This window comes from Microtus pennsylvanicus, chromosome 2 (assembly GCF_037038515.1).
Source record: "Microtus pennsylvanicus isolate mMicPen1 chromosome 2, mMicPen1.hap1, whole genome shotgun sequence".
In the NCBI taxonomy this organism is placed as follows: Eukaryota; Metazoa; Chordata; class Mammalia; order Rodentia; family Cricetidae; genus Microtus; species Microtus pennsylvanicus.
In genome coordinates, this window is record NC_134580.1 from 96,432,236 (window position 1) to 96,452,569 (window position 20,334).

At 44.8% G+C, this 20,334-nt stretch overlaps 1 protein-coding gene across 2 annotated transcripts in view; it reads right to left on the reverse strand.

Moving 5' to 3' along the window:
• The window catches only part of Fsip1 (fibrous sheath interacting protein 1), a 119,683-nt gene extending 100,476 nt beyond the window's left edge, over nucleotides 1-19,207 (reverse strand). The window contains exons 1-6 of one of the 2 annotated variants that reach the window (XM_075963784.1): nucleotides 19,011-19,207; nucleotides 15,482-15,614; nucleotides 13,151-13,331; nucleotides 10,832-10,995; nucleotides 9,467-9,560; nucleotides 442-543 (exon numbers count right to left, since the gene is read on the reverse strand). In XM_075963784.1, coding sequence (XP_075819899.1) covers nucleotides 442-543; nucleotides 9,467-9,560; nucleotides 10,832-10,995; nucleotides 13,151-13,331; nucleotides 15,482-15,614; nucleotides 19,011-19,105 — 769 coding nt within the window. In that variant the 5' untranslated portion in view covers nucleotides 19,106-19,207. The remainder of the gene's footprint in view (nucleotides 1-441; nucleotides 544-9,466; nucleotides 9,561-10,831; nucleotides 10,996-13,150; nucleotides 13,332-15,481; nucleotides 15,615-19,010) is intronic. The other variant, XM_075963785.1, reaches the window with a different exon arrangement.
• Between the last annotated feature and the right edge of the window lie 1,127 nt (nucleotides 19,208-20,334).

The window sequence follows — 20,334 nt, forward strand, 5'->3', positions numbered from 1 at the left end:
ATCATTTCTTTCCCTCCTCACAGGTAAAATCTAGCATTGAAAAAATTAAAAGTGATCATGTAATCACAATTGTGAAAAAAAAAAGGCTGTAAGAGCCAAAGGACAGGTAGTCTGCTACATACTTTTTAAAAACTATCATGCAAAATTTCAAATATCCAGTAATCAGATGCAATAATGAAGTTTCAATCAGTGACTTCACCATGGATCAACTCACAAAGGATTATTTGCCACATATGTTCGTAGTGCTGTGACTGAGCCCAGTACCTTCCAAGTCCTAGGTGAGCTCTCTGCCATTGAGCTCAGCCTAAGCCCTTGTGCTGACCCTAAACTCTAGCTCCTTCTTCTTCATCCATTTACTCTAAATTGTACCAAGTTCCCTATTTCCGTATACAGCCAACATCCTCTTGTGACAATCTATGTAATCACACAAATTAAACATACCCATCTTCATATTCTGTATGAAATTTTCATAATTTTCTGGAGAAATCTGAGTATGAAACACTGGGAAAAAGTCGTCTTCAAACTCACAGTGTGAAGGCTCTACTGATACAAAAAGAGAAAAAAAGAACGTTCAACGTCCACAAAGTAAGATAATCTACACAGTGGACGCGAGAGAAAGGATTGAACACCTCTCTACTATTCCTCAGTCCGCTCCACACACCACAACTGTTTCTGGAAAAGTCCGTGTGGCTCCCAAGTTGACATGGCAGTCATCATCACATGAGCCCTGGAAACAAACTGCAGAGGACAGCCAGACAGTACTTCCTAGACACAGGAGAACATGCTAGAGCATCCCATTCTCTGTTGGTGAAACCAGGCAGATCCCCGCGCTTGTGACACAGGCAATATACACAGTCGGTAACAGAATTATGTTTTCCTCTTTATTTTAGGCCTCCAAGTTGAAGGTTTTAAAGCTATATAGTCAGCCATTAGCAGAATGCCTTTGAGCTGGGCAGGATGGCAAAAAAAAAATACCTGCAATTTCAGCAATAGGGAGAAAACTCAAGAGGTCCAGGAATTCAGAGCAAATCCAAGGCCAGTCTGGGCCACATAAAACAAAGCCTGCAAGATGGCTCCATGGGCCAAGGCACTTGCACGAGCCTTAAGACCTGAGCTCCATCCCAAGTAAAGGTGGAGGGAGAGAACCAACTCCACAAAGTCCTCTGATCTCCACACATGTGCGATGCAGGTACTCCCACCTACCTGCACACACACACAGAGAGAGAGAGAGAGAGAGAGAGAGAGAGAGAGAGAGAGAGAGAGAGAGAGAGAGAGAGAATATTTGGGAGACTCATGGAAGTTAGAAACTCCCATGTTAGCTAAGATCCATGCAGAAGAAAGGACACTGCAATGTTAAACATTTTTTTTTCTTTAGCAGTGATTTTTTTATGTTTTCATATTAACTAATTTGATCATAATGTATCTTTTTCCTGGCCAGTTTTACATCAACTTGACACAAGCTAGAGAGTCATTGGAGAAGAGGGAATCTCAGTTGAGAAAATGTCTCCCTTAAGGTTGCTTACAGACAAGTACATGGGAAGGCCCAACTCACTATGGGTGGTACCATCCTTTGCATGTGGTCCTGGTTCTATAAGAAAGCCGTCTGAGAAAGCCATGTGGAGCAAGGCAGTAATCATCACCCCTCCATGGCTTCTGCATCAGTTCCTGCCTCCAGCACCCGTTCTGCTTGACCACCTGTCTCCCTTCACTGGTGTGATGTGACCCCCTGTCTCCCTTCACTGGTGTGATGTGACCACCTGTCTCCCCTCACTGGTGTGATGTGACCACCTGTCTCCCCTCACTGGTGTGATGTGACCACCTGTCTCCCCTCACTGGTGTGATGTGACCCCCTGTTCCCCTTCACTGGTGTGATGTGACCACCTGTCTCCCTTCACTGGTGTGATGTGACCACCTGTCTCCCCTCACTGGTGTGATGTGACCCCCTGTTCCCCTTCACTGGTGTGATGTGACCACCTGTCTCCCCTCACCGGTGTGATGTGACCACCTGTCTCCCCTCACTGGTGTGATGTGACCACCTGTCTCCCCTCACTGGTGTGATGTGACCACCTGTCTCCCCTCACTGGTGTGATGTGACCACCTGTCCCCTTCACTGGTGTGATGTGACCACCTGTCTCAAAGTTCTGCTGCTGTAACTTCTCACGGTGACGACTGCAGCAGGGAACTGGGAACTAATTCTTTCTCCCCTAAATTGCTTTTTGTCAGGATATTTTATCACAGCAACAAAAATACAGCTAGAAGAGATATGGATCAATAGAATGAAATATTATTCACAACAAACAAAAGACTATCTACCGTGTCAGCAAAAGGCATGAGTATGTACTTCTGAGTGAAAGAATGAAGTCAGGAAACGTTTTCACTGAAAATTCCAATTATACAACATTCTTGAAAGTGTATTAAATAAAGTATAACTTAGTGGCAGCTAGAAGGTTGGGGAAGAAAGGAGAGTTGAATGAGGGTTCACACATGAGTTCTTTTAGGGCAATTAAACTATTCTAGATCATTCAGTAACTGTGAATGCATGGCACTGTGTCTTTTTAAAAAGCATTTACCACCAGAACATAAAGAGCGAAAATCAACGTTCGTAGACCTTTTGAAAAACTCACTAAGAGACTGAGGAATCCTGCATATGAAATGCAGAAATGTGGCGAGACCATCCAGATGTACAGCAAATGCAGAGTGCAAGCTTGTGAAATAGGAACAGATGAAAAGGTGCCCAAACTCTCTCTCTCTCTCTCTGAAAAATGGGGCCTGAAAGACCAAAGGCAACAGGAACTAAACATGAGGACTACATTGCAGGTGACCAAAGTCTTCTATGGGTTAGCGACACTGTCTGTGTGCCGTGCAACTAAAGAGTTAAGTAAGGAGATGGCAGAGGGTGAGAGAAGGCTAGAACATGACAGATAAGCAAGAGGGTTAGGCCACATGGTCCACGTGGGGTGGTGGAGTACAGGCAGACACATGAGTGTGTGCAAACTCAATTTTGGGTCATACAGAGAAGGCTACATATAGGCACACTTACAGACATGTCCACAAGGGGTTAGTACACGCACACACATTTCTTTTCCTAGTGGAAATTGCACCTGGCATCCAGATGCTGATGTTAAATGCCACTCTCCAGTGACAGGAATCGGGGCTCCTTGGAGACAAGCCTGATTCGAAGCTTGGGTTGGAAATATACAAGAAATCAAAACGAGAAGATATGCCTGGCAAGAGACACAGAACAAATCCCACAGTGACAGAAATGAGGCAAAGGGAGGCAGGTACCAGCTAAGAGACCATCGCGTGGCCAAAATGGGAAAGTGGAGCCAACCCAATAAAGTTCACTGAAATCTACCTCAAAGTATAAAACCAAAACCCACTTTTATCAGTCTAATGCTGATACAGATGTGCATGAGTAAAAGAGAAACAGATCCATCTCCCCTGCAGAATAACATGGAATAATGTAGGCCCATGGGCTGCCCGCAGTGAGGCAAAGCAAGGCTCCCCACTCCTCAGATGGAGACTATGCATAGTTTCTTCCTCATTAAAGCAACAGTTGGCCAGAGGGAGAGGGAGTGACTTTACAAAAACAGAAAACTCAGACCAGCACTGCCTCAGCCAGGGAGGGATGTGAGCATCGACAGCGCGGTCGGTACGCACGCTAACACCGTGATGTAATGAAAATGGCACGCTAACCCTGCCATCCTCGCCATCCTTCTCCCAAGAGTGTGCAATTCAGTCTGATCATGGGAATATCATGAGCTCAACTCCAACTGGTGGATAAGCTACAAAATGCCAGACCAGTGTGCCTCTGCACTGCCAAGATCACCTCAAACAGGAAGCAGGAGAAGTGTCACAACGAGGAGCTGACGAAGGAGGCTAATGTAACGCGTGGAATCCTGGGACAGGAAAAGAAAATTAGGTAAAAACTAAAGAAATGTGAATAAAGTGGATAGAGTTGGACTCTTCTTAATAAGATCATACCAAGCCTGGTTCACTTCAAACATACCACACTCACAAAAGGTATCCCTGAAGGGGTGGTGTAGACAGAAAAAAAAAATCTCTGTACCATGCTTGTAATTTTTCTGCCAATTTGGAGCTATGCTAAAATTAAAAGGCTTATTTTTTTCTTAATTCCCTCTTATTTTTTCAAGTAGGGAAAACCAAGAACAAAATTAGACATAGTGAGAAGACACACAAAACGGAGAATGACTAATAAGATACTGATCCGAGATGCTGCGTTAGTGGGGCTTTTCTTATTGTGTACGTGGAGACTTTAAGTCTAGAGTGAGGGAGTCCTGCCCAAACTGACTCCAGAAGAACCAGCAAATGGGAGGACAGTGGGCATGAGAGGTGTCAGGAAGAGTCAGAGAACCAGCAAACAGGGGGACGGGACGGTGGGCATGAGAGACACCGGGGAGAGTCAGAGAACCAGCAAACAAGAGGACGGTGGACATGACAGATGCCGAGAAGGAAACAGTCAGAGAATGCCTCTAAGATGATCTGGGCCAGATGGGTTTCCCAGTGAAATTGTTCAGACTTTCAGGGAACAGATAATCCCCATGTTATGTAAACTGTTTCAAAGCATAGAAATAAATGGGTGGCCATGACCACTCATTTTCTGAAGCTGACATAACAAAGCACATACACCCCCCATTCGCACTCCCACCCTCAAACCACAACATCTGTGCAAGCACATACAAATGCTCACACAAGTACACACACCCACTACTCCAATTCTCACCCTCACACTACAACATCTGTGCAAGCACATACAAATGCTCACACAGGTACACACACACAAACACCCACTACTCCAATTCTCACCCTCACACTACAACATCCGTGCATGCACATACAAATGCTCACACATGTACACACACACAAACACCCACTACTCCAATTCTCACCCTCACACTACAACATCTGTGCAAGCACATACAAATGCTCACACAGGTACACACACACAAACACCCACTACTCCAATTCTCACCCTCACACTACAACATCCGTGCATGCACATACAAATGCTCACACATGTACACACACAACCTAATCCTGCCGCATTTTGCTTCTACTTGTTTACTTATTTGTTTGTTTATGTGCATAGATGTGTATATATGCTGGGCATGCTCAAGTCACAGTGCACATGTGGAGGTCAGGGGACAACTTAAGGGCGCTCGTTCTCTCCTTCAGGATGCAGATTCTGAGATGGAACTCGGTTTATCAGGCTTGGCGGCCAGTACCTCAACCCACTGAGCCATCTCTCTGCCTCTAATCCTGCTTTATAGAAACAAAACTTCTGAATAAATCTGAATAAATTCAATCATTCAAATCGGTACCAACTAAAATAATAATCTTCCACAAGCAAGAAGGGTTGACCTAGGAGTAAAAGATAGATTCATTGTTTAAATCTGTTAATTTAAAAATGTTAATTTTATCAAGAAAGAAATCCATAATAATTTAATTAGATGTTGAAATGGGTTGAATAATCTTCAACACTAATGGTTAGTGTTGAGAATGAGAACAATTATTGAAGAAGACAAAAAAGTAACATTTTTTTCTGGTTGATATGTTTAAAATTAACAAAATCCAAGGCATACAACTAAAGATAATCAGAATGAATAGCATTATATAATTAATTATAAAATATTATGCAATCAAGTATAATTAAAAATTACAATATAGTTAATCATAAATTTATAAAAACTCTTTTCTCCATATCACTTAGACCTTGGGGAAATATGCCAAAGTAATCCCCAATTGAGGTAGCAATAGCAAAGAGCTCTACAAAATCAATAAATCTGCTAATAAATATGTGAGACCTGCCAATTCTCTGGTACACGAAAGAGCCTATGTTAGACACCATATTCTTTTTACTATTGTCTAGTAATCACGGAAATGCTAACTATAACCCAATCTATTGAGTACTCATTCCCAGTACTAAGGGATACAAGCTGCCTCGTTGTAAGGACACATATGTATTCTACAGTGGAATTCGTGGAATTCATGAGAAACCTAAGAAATCTGTCAAAGGTGAGCAGGGAACTAAGATCTCCCAGGAAGCGCTGTGAGTGATTTTAGGAGCTGCCTCGGGCTCCTCCTCGGAGCCTTCAGATGGCCATCAGCTTGTGGCAGGAGGAAACCTTGTCAGAACCGCCCAGCCACACTTCTCCAAATGGATGAAATTCCATGAGAAGATTTGCTTGTTTTTTAATATACCAGGTTATGAGGTTAATTTGTTATACACAACAGGTAAACTAATACAGTTATACCACAGGGAAATAAGGATAGAAGGGAGAGAAAGAGAGAGAGAGAGAGAGAGAGAGAGAGAGAGAGAGAGAGAGAGAGAGAGAGAGGAGAGAGAGAGGAGAGAGACAGAGACAGAGAGACAGAAAGAGAGACAGAGAGAGAGAGAGAGAGAGAGAGAGAGAGAGAGAGAGAGAGAGAGAGAGAGAGAGAGAGACTAAAACTAAATGGTGTAGGAGAGAAATGCTGAAGACTAGACTTCTAAGAGAAGAAAAGGCGAGCTGCTGCCAGGCAGAACGGAGTCGCCTCTGGGGAGCTGTTACTAAGGGAAGACCTCTAGGTATCAGGCGGCACTAACTGTAGGTGCATAATTTAATTCAAGACAAACTAGGTCCCCTGCTAAGAGCTTTGGGCCTTTAAGAACGGGTTGTGACTAGATGCTGCCACCTAGTGGCTGATGTACAAATATTTGGCACTCCTGTGGTCACAGCAAGGGAAGACCCTACTTTCCTAAGGACACAGACACTCTCTGGTTAGACATCAGTGTGCCGGCTAGTTTTATGCCCACTTGACACAAGCTAGGAAGAAGGAAATCCTGAGAAGCCTCCGTCACTCAGCCTACTTTCACACTCTGAGTTCTATTACACTGCCCAACTGCCCCCTCAGTGCTGCCTTTCCCCTTCTCCTGGGCCATTTTCTAGTTCCCTGACCTCTGCACACACTCACTCCCACATAAACACACACATATAAAAAGTAGGATCTAGGATCAGTATAGGAACAAGGAAGTGTACTCTTTGTCTTTCTGAGACTGGGCGACCTCCCTGGAAATCAGCTCCTTTCTGGAAAACTTCACTTTTTTTACTGCTCAATAAAACCCCACTGTGTGCATAAACTGCCTTTTCATTATATGTTCACCTTTCGATGGACAGCCAGACTGATTCCTTTTCTTGTTGTCAATAGAGCTGCAGAAAACGCAAGCATGTGTATATTTTTACATAAGAACAGGAGTCTTTGGGGCAGATGCCCAGGAGTGGTGTCGCTGGGCTATAGGGCAGTTCTGGTTGGACTTTCTGAGGCACTTCCACCCTGATTCCACAGTGGCTTCACCAGTTTATATCCAGACCAGTGGGGAAGAGTTCCTCCTTCCCCACATCCTCCCCAGTACCTGTCATTTGCTTTCTCTAGGACAGTCACTCTGAGAGTGTGTGAGACAGAATACCTAAGTCATTTTCATGGATATTTCTGCAGTGATTAAGGATGCTGAACACTTTAACAAATATTTACTAGTCATTTGTACTTCTCCTTTTGAGAATATCTGTCCTGGCCAAAAAAAAAAAAAAGTGTCTCCTGGTCTGCAGGCTCTCTGTTCTGTTTAGTTTGTAGTTAGTTCCTTTCATTGTGTCAAAGATTTTAATTTATTTGAATATATATTTGTTCATTTCTCATGTGCATGTATGTGCATTTGTGTGGTATGGGGAGGTCAGAGGACAACTTGCAGGATTGGTTCTCTCCACCTACCAAGTGGATTCTGGAGCTTGAACCCAGGTCTTCAGGTTTGGATGCAAGTGCCTTTACCCACGGAGCCATCTCATTGGCCCATCAAGTGTTTTTAGTTTCTCAAAATCCCATTGTCAATTCTTGGGTCTATTTTCTATGGTATTGGGTTCCATTCAGAACACTCCTTCAATGCCTGTATCCTAAAGTGTCCCTAGCAGTTTCAGTGCTGTGGGTTTAAACTAGGGACTTGGATCTGCTTTGAATTGATTTTTGTGTGGGATGAGAGACATGGGTCTAGTCTCATTCTTCTGCAGATAGCTATCATGTTTTGCCAGGACTAGTCATTTAGCAGGCTGTCCTTTTTCCAGCATATGTTTTATCACTTTCATTAAAACCAGCAGAGACTTGGAAAAGTTCACTGACAAAGAAGTCCCTCAATCTAGACGGGGCAATGCAGACGTAGCACCCAGACTCTTAGGAGAAAAGTCTGGTGCACAATAGTAATGAGCATATCTAAAGCTTTAAGCAGGAACATCAAAGTGCCATATCTTTAAATGCTATTTCATCACAGAAAAGGCAATATGCATGCTGGGAGATATATATTCAGCAGAAACACTGACAACAATAAAAGAAATTCTTGACTGGAAAAAAAAAACCCAATCATTCAAGGTTCTGAGCTCTCAGTGCTGGAACCAAAAAGGAGCAAGTGTGAAGAGACTTTCTCCCTCAAACCACACCTCCACCAGAACTCTTGCAGGAGCCTGAATCAGGCATTTGGGTTCTGAAATGTTAAACATTCCCTTTGTAAGGACAAAAGGAACCCAGCTTTCTCACAGAACTCAGAGGCCCTGCTTAGAGCAGCCCTACCTACACAAAACTGGAGTATCACCTATGTGACGTGTGGAAGGGGAGTCTGAAACAATCCTGCTGTAAAAGAAGGGAGGAAAGGAGGAAGGATAGGAGAGACAGGGAAATAAAAAAAAATCAAAGAAAGAAGCAAACTAGCTGGCCTCTAAAGGTAGGGCTGTGAGATAACAAGAAATAGGCAAACCAGCAATAGATTTTTACAAGGGGGCTGCACAGGACTGAGAGATCTCTGGTGAGACCTTGCTGTACACTTAAAAGATTTGCCACTCAAATTTGTTTAATAAAACGCTGATTGGCCAGTAGCCAGGCAGGAAGTATCGGTGGGGTGACCAAACTAACAATGATGGGAGTCAGAGGAGTCTCTCCAGCCAGACACAAGAGGGAGCAGGAGATGAATGTGTTATACTAATAAAGGTGCCACCATGTGGCAAAGTGTAAATAAGAATATGGGTTAACTTAAAGCGTAAGAGCTAGTTAGGAATAAGCCTCAGCTATTGGCTGAGCATTTATAATTCATATTCAACCTCTGAGTTGGTTATTTGAGAACTGGTGGGCGGGAAAGAAACACCTGCTTACAGGACCTCAGCAGGGAGAGGACTGAGGTTATGAAGTAGCATCTAGAGGATCTAAGAGGACAGGAAATGAATGCAAAGACATCCCGGGCTGGCTTCAGTGTTTCCTCTGCCCTCTCCCTCTCTCCCCTGAAAACACTAAAACAGACCTATCCTCAGACACTTCCCTCCAGTCCTATCTAATGCGATCATCTCTTCCTCTGAAATGCGCCAACTCACAGAGAAAAGGGGCAGCACACGCCAACCTGGGATAAGAAGGCTTAGCGGCCTCCTCTGCTTACCAGCTGTTCCTGCAGATTCCGAAGTCAAACACAAAAACTTTTTCGTGTTTTCCAACTCCTCGTCATTTTCCAAGTCTTCAGTACTTTTTGCAGACTGATGGGAGAAGAGTTTAAGTTTAAATATGAAAAAGAAAGGTAAAAATACCTGTCCGTTCTTATTTCAACCCAGTTCTCAATTGGGTATGTACACAGAGGGGTCATTCATTTGCATTCGTTTGCCTAGGAAATCTGCTACAATTTCTTGTTTCTCCAAAATTCCAGAAAAGAACTTACATACATAGTGTTATAGTTTAAAGTATCTTCATATATGTGTATATGTGTGTGTGTCTATATATAGAGAGAGATGCATAGGTACATACAAATATATATTGAGTTATGTGTGTGTGTGTGTGTGTGTATTGAGTTATCCACAGGTATCCCACCAAACTGAAATTTCAAAATTGTCCTCATGTTTTATTATGCTTCTAATTGTAATTCTTAGTTTTATACAAATTAAAATTTGTTTTGTGTTTCAGCAGAAAACAGACTCACTTTTTCTGCTAAATTATATAAAATCATCCTCTTGTTTAAATTTGACAGCAGTTTCTCTGCCCACCCAGATGGTCTTCCCAGGAGGCCCATAAATGTATCCCTGCTCACTCCATCTGACTCTTACTGCTTAGGGAGCTTCCTCTGAGGTTAGCCTGTGGCAAGGATGGCTGTCAGCAAGGGCCATGTGCTACACAGAATCCCTTTCTCACAGTTGCTCTCCTCTGAGTCAGTGGCTCTGAGACTGTGCCAACATTTGTTCATCCGCAACCTCTTGATGCTATGGAGAACAAGAGACCAGCGAAGGCCACATTAAGTTGAAATCAGGCTCCAGAAATGCGGCAACAGGGAGGCAAATGGAGCCCAGCCCAGGCTGAGGCCATTTGTAACTTCTCAGGAGTCTGGGCAGCGCGTTATGTAGTGAGCCCTGTGACTCGTTTGTCCCAAAGGGTTACTTAATCAACAACACCAATAATGACTTAATGTTTTGTGAGTGCTTGTCTATTTCTCTCCAAACTATAAACTCAAAGGAGAAAAAGCAGATATACATCTTTGATAAAAATCGTCATCACACCCCTTCCTACTCAGATGCTAGCAAGAGAGGTTTGCTGGGCTTGCCCACAGGTAATGAGTGTGTCAGAAGGCTGAAATGTCACAGCTCAATTATCCTCTCTGGCTCCAGAAAATATCCATCCCAACACACACACACACACACACACACACACACACACACACACTCACACTGCGACCACTTTTGCGAAACATATCAATAAGGCAGAACCACATCACCACCACCACAGGCCACACTTTTCTTACTATTCTAGGAAACTGACTTACAGTTCTCATCTTGAGTTCTTCCCACAGCTTAATCCTCATTTCTGCACCTTGCTTTTTAACTTCCTTCTCTCTGCTTTGTCTTTTGGCCAGTATCTTATCCAGTCTGTGCATCTTACGAATAGCGTTTAGGAGCTGAGCATCTGGCTCTGCCAGCTTGGAATCATCTGCATTGTGTTAAAGGGAGAAATCGATGTGAGGTTTGATAAAACAGCAAAGCTTTGCTTTGATTTTACTTCTCGTTCTTTCATTCAACCAATACCATTGGCCAATGGTAACACCCAGTACATTTAGTATCAATACTGATGGCCAATGGTAACACCTAATACATTTAGTATCAAGTACAAACTTCATGGACAAAGTGACTTCTTGAGAGTCTTCTCATATAACCGTCCGATCACACTGAGAGGCAGACATTTATCTCTGTTCTACAGTGGGACCGCATGACCCTTTGAAGGGGTAGTAAGTTATGGCGCTGGGCACAGGAGTGGTTCTCTTATGATTTTAAGTCCCAAGTTGTTTCTCCTCCATCCTGCGAGATTGTTTATATCCAAACCTGCAAAATCCAAAGTAAAGACTGAGACATGGACGCTCTTTTAAACTGTTTCAGACTAACTGAAAGAGGAGACAGGTACCAGAGAACTCCAGTAGAGGGCAGGTCACGCTGGGTAGGTATTCACACAGAGTGGGTAAACACACTGATTCCACATCCACACACATGCCTTTTTCTGATCGATCTCTCTCTCTCTCTCTCTCTCTCTCTCTCTCTTTGGTTTTCTGAATCACATAAAGATGTTTGTGACAGCCGGGCGGTGGTGGCGCACACCTTTAATCCCAGCACTCGGGAGGCAGAGGCAGGCAGATCTCTGTGAGTTCGAGACCAGCCTGGTCTACAGAGCTAGTTCCAGGACAGGCTCCAAAGCTACAGAGAAACCCTGTCTCAAAAAACCAAAAAAAATAAATAAATAAATAAAATAAAAAGATGTTTGTGACAAGACGATAACAGGTGATATCTTATTTGAAATGAAGGACTTTAGAGGTTTTCTCATTCAGGGCTTACCTGACAACGTAACAACTAATGATAATCACAGCACCTGTCTGGGTAGACTTGCCCAATGGGCACAATGCAAAGTGATTTATTTACTCATATGCCCTGGCCAGTCTCATGCAGCCCAATGCATTCTCTCTTCCTTTTGATTAGTAAACTGAGGCAAATTTGTATCTGAATTACATGCATATTCAAAGTGTTCTAACTAGTAAACAAACAGTAAGCTCCACCCACATGTGTCTGACTCCATAGTGTGAGCACTTAGCTACCCTCTCAGTTACCCCTGTGAAAACTGACAAACTCCAGTACTAAGTCTTAGAACTCCCAGGTCAGATCATTTGAAAAGGAGCGTCATGCTAAGTGAGAGCCCAGAGTCAGTGATGTTTGCCTATAACGTACATCTCTACCTTTTTAAGAGAAAAAGAGAACATCAACCTAATAAAGAGGTTACTAAGATGATGCTGTTTGCAAACTTCAAATATAATAGCTTCTAGTTTAATTCCCAGCTACCAGTCCTGGCATTCCCAGGCTCACGGTCCATAGTTAGTTCATATGCCAGGTCGTATTTTGAATAAACTCACACAATATGAAAAAATATATAAAGAGATGCTGGGCACAGCCAGTTAGCTAATTTCAGCCCCGTACAGTTTGGTGCCAGAGTCTGGAGTGGCAGTTCAGCCCAAGCAGCCAACTCACCATTACTTCTGGATCATCACTCCCAGAGCATTTTACCAGGGCAGGAGGCCAAAATGCAGGTGGCACCTCAGTGTGGGATTAAAATAGTGTTCACCTCCCAGGGTCTCTGCGAGAGTCTCGGAGACACCCACATCCCCAGAGGTCTGCAGCTCACAACTGAGAACTGCTGTTCTAACTCAGTCCGACCAGAATTAGTTCAATATCATGAGAAAAAGAGTTCCTAAGACATCAGGATCAGTCACCATCACTGGGAGTACCCTTAACGGGTACTTAGAAATGGCCTAAAACATCTCATTCTGCAACATTAGCCATCAAAACCGACCCGTGAACCACACCATGCAATACAGAAATACTCCCCCTTAATGAATGTAAGATGAGCAAAATAATAATCTTATCAAGTAACATGTTTTGTTATATTTCTAAATGTATTCAAAGACTAAAAAACATGATTAATTTCTTACCAAAAGTATGTTTCCTTTTTGGCTTATTGCTTATACTTAGCTGAAAAAGTATAGTTCTAATATTTTAAATGCAGTATCTGCGATTATCATCAGCCAATCACCCAGCGATCACCCCACCTGAAGGCTCGGGCACCATCGGTTGAGCCAAGTCCAGGTCTTCATCTGAGCCCTCTCTGGCTGGGTCTGTGCGCTCAGAGTCGTCTGCCCACTTACAGTCGTGACTATTTCTTCTTCCTTCCACACTACTACTGGATGAGTGGCCCTCCTTATTAGAATTCAACTTGTTGACCATGTCAATCTGAAAATAATTTCAACAAAAGAATTTCCAAATTACAATGCTCACACTCAAAGACACTTAAAAGGATAATATGTTTTCTTAAAACTTCACATATCGTAGCCTTTAACATTAATGAAAGCCCTATGGAGATGTGTAAATACCCACACCAGCACTGGAGTTCTAGAAACGTTAATGAAGTGCAACTTCACTGAAAATTAAATTGATACCATTGCCCCCCCCATCTTAAGTAATAATGGGGAAGAGTTGAGACTGGCCCCAAAGAGCCTTGTTCGGGAGCCAGGAGCACTGCTCCCCGCTGTCCACAGCAGCAGCCCCGTCCCCTGGCCTGCTGCTGAGCAAGCTGAAGGACTCAGAAGCGGTTCTAAATTGTGAATGAGATCTGTTTCTAATGAGAGTCTTCTAATGAGACGCACATGCTGGGTGAATCTCACTCTCCTATTTTATTTCCACTCCCCTTTGCGCTTCAGCAAACTTCACTGTGAAAACAGCAGTTTGGCCCCGCCATGCTTTCCTGAGAGAGGGCAAAAAGGGACATTCTCGGATGGGTCAAGAGAAATCAGTTGCAAACCTCCAAAATCCACCAAGGACAAAGGGAGGCACAGTGAGGTGAACACACCCAGGAAGAGCTGAGTTCTCAAAGAAACTCTCTCCACAGAGGGGAGCCGTCTACTCCAGCCCCCCAGCCTCAGCCGCTGGGGGGACCCACATGTGGGATACGCCACCATAGCGATGGGCAGCCCTAGGACCACTCTCAAGGTAAAAGGGAGTCTAAGAATAAACGGACAAGTGCGCAACACAGGGTCTCTTCATAACACAGGGTCTCTTCATAACACAGGGTCTCTTCATAACACAGGTGATAGAGGAAGGTCATTGGCTAATAAAGGAACTGCCTTGGCCCATGTTATTGGTTAGGACATAGGTAGGTGGAGTAAACAGAACAGAATGCGGGGAGGAAGAAGAAGTGAGGTCAGACTCGACAGCTCCCTTCTCCGGAGCAGACGCCTCAGAGAGACGCCATGCTCCCTGCTCCCGGGAAGACGCACACAATGAAGCAAGCCGCCAGGTCAGACATGCTGAATCTTTCCTGGTAAGACCGGTGCTCACAGATTATTAGAGATGGGTTGATTGGGATATCAGAATTAGCCAGTAAGGGCTAGAGCTAAGGGCCAAGCAGTGATTAAACGAATACAGTGTCTGTGTAATTATTTTGGGGCATAAGCTAGCCGAGCAGGTGGCTGGGGTGTTGGAGACGCAGCCCCGTCGCCGCTCCATATTACTACACACAGGGTCTCTTCATAACACAGGGTCTCTTCATAACACAGGGTCTCTCCATAACACAGGGTCTCTCCATAACACAGGGTCTCTCCATAACACAGGGTCTCTTCATAACACAGGGTCTCTTCATAACACAGGGTCTCTTCATAACACAGGGTCTCTCCATAACACAGGGTCTCTCCATAACACAGGGTCTCTCCATAACACAGGGTCTCTTCATAACACAGGGTCTCTTCATAACACAGGGTCTCTCCATAACACAGGGTCTCTCCATAACACAGGGTCTCTTCATAACACAGGGTCTCTCCATAACACAGGGTCTCTCCATAACACAGGGTCTCTTCATAACACAGGGTCTCTTCATAACACAGGGTCTCCGTTGTTAGGCACTGTGGCCAGCAAGTTAGCAGGCCAAAAGCTTTGGGGAGTTCTCCTGTCTCCAACACGCCCCCACCTCACCACAGACACACTGGACATACCGATGTACACTGGCACACCCAGATTTATGTGGTTCTGGGGGCTCAAGCTCAGGTTCTCACAGTACGTGGCAAGCAGTTTACCTGAACCATCTATTTTTAAATACTGAGCCATTTTCATAGTAAATATCAGTGGGTGTATATTAGATACTGGAATACAAAGTTTCCTTATGAAGCCAAACAACACACAACAAAGTTTAACACAGATTTTAAGAAAGCATACCCAAAAATAAAGAAGGTAGTGGGGAGGAGGAGAAAAGAACGTAGCATGCACATCCTGAACAATCTACGGAAAAGTCAGGAACCTGTGAATACCGTCTGAAGACAAAATGGGAGTCAACCTTGGTCTCCTCAAGTGTTGTGAGAGAGAGCTCGATTCCTTTCCAAATGAAAGATTACCTTGAAGGCCCCTGGTTCTGGCGAGAGCACCTCCAGAGAAGCATTGGAACTTCTGCTGTCAGGACGTGATCGTGAACTTGAGGCTGGTTTTGAAATTCCATCTAGGTTTCCCTTTATAATATCCATTGACATCCTAAACCAAGCCAAAAGAATTAAGAAGCAAGTGATTTAGAGGTCTAAACGTCTCCTTGATCAGTCTAGGCTTCCAGACAATGACTCAGAACATATTCACTACCACAGTCACATACTTAAGCAAGCGCTCCTCAGTGTCATCAAGAGAATCTTAGTACATGGAATATGCATCAGGTACCAACAGCAGTTAAAGCAGGATGTAGATGTGAATGCTGTCTCACTGTCTTGATGCAGGAAAACAAAAACAAAAATGTGCTACCTTGCTCTTCCGCAGGAGAACACTCCAAGGACACCTCTCTAACCCTAACCCCCTGCATCATAAGGACTTGCTAAGGCCTCCAGCCTGCCTCCTTCCAGCCTTCCTGCTCCAGATAGGTCACATTTTTTGGAGTGCTTTCCTCCACAGCACAGCCCTCATTTAATCAGCCCTCCTCCTGAAGTCCGCAGTCTTGCTTCTGACCGACACAAGGGAATAGAACCTGCAGCCTTTATTACAAGACAGACTTGCATAACTGGTTGTGCTTTGTCAACTGCCTCCTTAACCACTTTGCATGGGACTCTCCACAGGCTGTCTTCATCATCGCCACTGTATGTCTAGTGCGAAGTCTGGAAGTGAGACTAGCTCACGCTGGGCAGAACGGCTTGAACGAGTGGGAGAAGACAAACACTGGGGATAGACCCTTCCAAACCAGGCCCTTGACAACGACCCTTACAGATCCGCTGGGGACAGGGGAACAATATCATGCTGGAAATCAGAAGAAACTGAAAATCCCACTCAAATATGAATGAATATATAGGCACTAAGACTGCAATGTCCTTCCTTATCCTACAAAACTGCCTTTCATTCAGTTTGTGAGCCGCAGACTCAGAGTCCAAAGAGGCTCGGCACCCCGAAGGAAGCTCCGACATTGACGAGCTGAAGCTGCTCTCGGGCTCACTGAGAAATGACATGGCCTGGCCTCCAGCTGCCCCGTGTGCAACTGCTGCTGACTGCAGAGAACAGTTGGCCAACCCTTCCCACTCAGCAACTGAAAGGCATTGGTGTCAACATTATTCACACGGTGTAAAAGGGCCAGGGCTCGCTCAGGAAGGGCTTGACATGGTTACTGTGGGATGATGGATCACCCTGGCCCCGTCACGTCACCACCGAAAAGCATAAGTCACTAAAAGGCCAAATGTCTTCTCCATGCCCTTAGCATCCTGTCAAGGGGGACTTACTGCAGCCTGAGAGGAGTGGAGAGTGAAGCATGTGGCAGAGCCAATATGATACACATCCAAAAAAGGCCAGGGCACAGGGACCCAGCCGTGTCATGGATCAGTTAAAAGACCCCAGAAATCTTTCCATTTGCTTCAAAATCTGCTCTGTTGCTATTATGTTCCCTCCCAAGCATATCAAATTAAATAAATCATGGTTCACAGAAAATGTAACTGACACAGACTGTCTGTGTATTTCACCATCTGGAAAAGAAGTCAGAATAAAGACCTTTGTTCTGGGAGCTTATAGATGTATTGTGTGTTTAAGGAACCACTTGTCACACAGAAATCCCACATGAAAAATGAAGAGCTGTACAAGAAAGCAACCAAACAGTGTGTGCTTAGTTATATGAGTACTGAGTATGGATTTAACCAATATCATGCCTTCACTGAGTGTATGGGGGTGGGGAACAGTATCCAAAAGGACGGGTGTAGAAGAATCTATTATAATAGGAAATTGGAGAGGATATCCAAAAATTAATAAAAGCCAAAACAAGAGCTAATTAAGAGTTCAAGATGGCTGCCTCCAGAGGCCGTGACCGGGAACTTCTCTATTCCACTTCACAGTTTAACACTTGGGCCATATTATTTTGGTAAAAGCAAAAGCTATTGCTAAAAGTAATATATAGTTGGCAAAGAAATCACTGATGTGCTAAGCATCGTGGTGATTTGAATGCGAACACCCCCAGAAGCTCTTCTGTTGAACTACTTGGTCCACAAGTAAAGTAAAGTAAAAACGATTGGGAAAGATTAGGAGGCGTAGCCTTATTGGAGGAGGTGTTTTGCGAGAGAGGGGGCACCCTTTGAAGTTTCAATAAACTCTCTTCATTCCCTCTTAGCTCTCTCTGCCTTCCACTTTCAGACCAAGACGTGGCTCGCAGCTGTTCCTGCTGCCATGGCCTTTGCTCTGCCGTCATGGACTCGCCCCTTCTGAGCCTGTAAGTCCATTGAAGGCTTTCTTTTACAAGTTGCCTTGGCCATGGTTCTTTGTCAGAGTAACAGGAAAGTAACTAAGACAGAAGCTGGTACCAAGGAATGGATTATTTCTGGGACAGGTCTGACTATACTGTGTTCTGGAGGAACTGGAAGATTCCGGGACTCTAGACTAGGAAAATCATTGAACTTTGTAAGCGGAGTTTATCTGGCCATCCTAGCTGGAGGGAGGAAGACACAGGGCTGAGAGCATGTGGTCTGTGGAGGCCCACAAACCTCCAGAGCTTCCAGGGGGAACAAACAGTACTAGCCAACTGGGCCACAGCACATTCTTAGGATATGCAAAGGATGCGGACGCTTTCTGCCCTTGCCCTACACATTTGCTTATGGCAACATTGAAAAGGAATGGATTCGTTTCCTTGGCAGAGGAGATTTCAGGTCAGCCTAATATTGCTTGTCGTGTGGTTATTAGTAATCACTCTTAGGCGGGTCTACTGTGAAAAGAGCAACTGGTATGAACAGAGTTTTTGTTCCAGACATTTCCTCGTTTAAAGATACACAATGCACATTTTCTTAGGGTATTAAAGGAATCAAATTAAAATATCAGACACCTTATAATAGTCAGTGAAGTAGATATGTGACCAGGTTCTAATGGTGGCAAATAGCTGCTCATACATGCCAATGTTTTGTACCATTTTTTTTGATCAGCTCATGTAGTTAGCACATGATCTTCTCTGATGAGGTAAAACTGCCCGTTTCCCTAGATTGATTTGTTGCCAATCTGGTTGTCTGAAAAGCCTGTTCATATTCTCCAGCCTGACAGATGTTCAGAGGTTTGGTTTACGTTTCTTCCATCATAGGAAAAGCAGAGTTCCCGGCCAGTGTCTACCAGCCCTCTTCCTATTTTCACTTTTTTCTACGTCATGACTATGCGCGGTTTACAGTCTAAACTACTGACTAGTTCTCTAGACCTCAGTGGCAAGAAGGTTCAGAAAGATGGACTAATGCAGAGGGTTTCCAGCTGGGACTGTGATTTCCCTGAGACTCCACAGGCCCTCCCAGACATAGCCACGCCCCTGTAGCCACGCCCTGCTATGGCCTGGGCGGACAGGCCACACCCACCGCGATGGCCCTGTCCCTGGGCACCAAGTCCGCCCTCTGCCCCTAGTGGAGGCCCGACAGGACTCCGCCGGTCCGCACAGCTACCGACCTCTGCCCGTGGTCCGTGCGGTCCCTCACCTTCCCGGTGGGGACGAAGGCTAGACGCCTAGGCACTAACTGGCTCCGCTGACATCCAAGCGTCATCCACTTCCCCTCGAAGGGGACGGGTTTTTCCCGCCACCACCACCTCTGTGGAGATGAAAGATGCCGCGGTCCCAGGCCAGCTGCCTCGAAGAACGCTGTTGCCCTGGCAACTAGAAGCGCGCGCTCTCGGTCTCGCGAGATGTGTAAAGGGCTGTCCCGTCGGAGAGGGGCACTGGGGACCGGAAAGCGCGAGGAAGATTGCTGAAGCGGTGGGGATGGAGGTTGTGAGACTAAGGCCGCCTATAACCTTTACTGAATGTTCTCGGTGAGGCATGGTTTGTTCCTATTTAGGCTCGTCTCCGGAACGAGGATCCCGCTGTTCACGTGGCTCTGACCGGCTCCTCGGATGTCCTACAAGTCAGTTGTCCTCTTAGATCTCAGTTACCTCCCATATTACTGTCATCTCCTCCTTGCAAAACTGATGTGCAGCTCAGAGATGTCCTACGTGAAAGTCTTGTCAAATTCGGACACCTGTGTGTGCGTTTTGTAAGGACTGGGCTGCAGTAAAATATAGAGGATTATCATGGCTTTATATGCCTTCATAATTACTCAAAATTCCTCTGTGCGCAGTGCATAAGGACTCGCTGCCTGGATCACCAAACTGGTGTTCTTTCTTCATCCCCGGGGCTTTGCAACACCTATTGTGTTCCGGTCTGAATAGCCCTGGATTGTTTACAAGGTATTTTTACCCCAGCGCCCCTTAATGCTCCCGCCTTTGGATAAGTACAGTATTTCTTCAACCTTTTTCGTCAGAACAAATGAGTATAAATTGAGTTGCCCAAAGAGCACAGCTGTAATCTAAAATAGAACAGGGTGTAAAAATCTGGCCGTAAATGCCATCTGTGTGCTACTGGTCCTCTTTCTATCTGCAGGTCAGACGTCTCTCCTGAACCCCATTCCTTTATCGGACCTCAGTAACGCATGACCCCTCAGCTGTGTGAGAACCTTCTCAAACTTAGCAGATCAAAAAAAAAAAAAAAATCAAGCCACTTTTGTCTCCTCTCTCCGCTCCAGCCCCTCCTCCCAGGCTCAACTCAACAACTTTGGCACCGATTCTCCGATTCTTCTTCCTCGCACGTGTTTTATTAATGCTACTGGTCTGCATTCAAATGTATCAGAATCCAAAGGCTTCTCACACCTGCAGGGTTTCGCCTAGTTGTTTGCAATAATCTGCCTGTAGTCTCTTTGGTTCAACCTCCCCCCCACCCCAACCCTCATCTTCTATATAC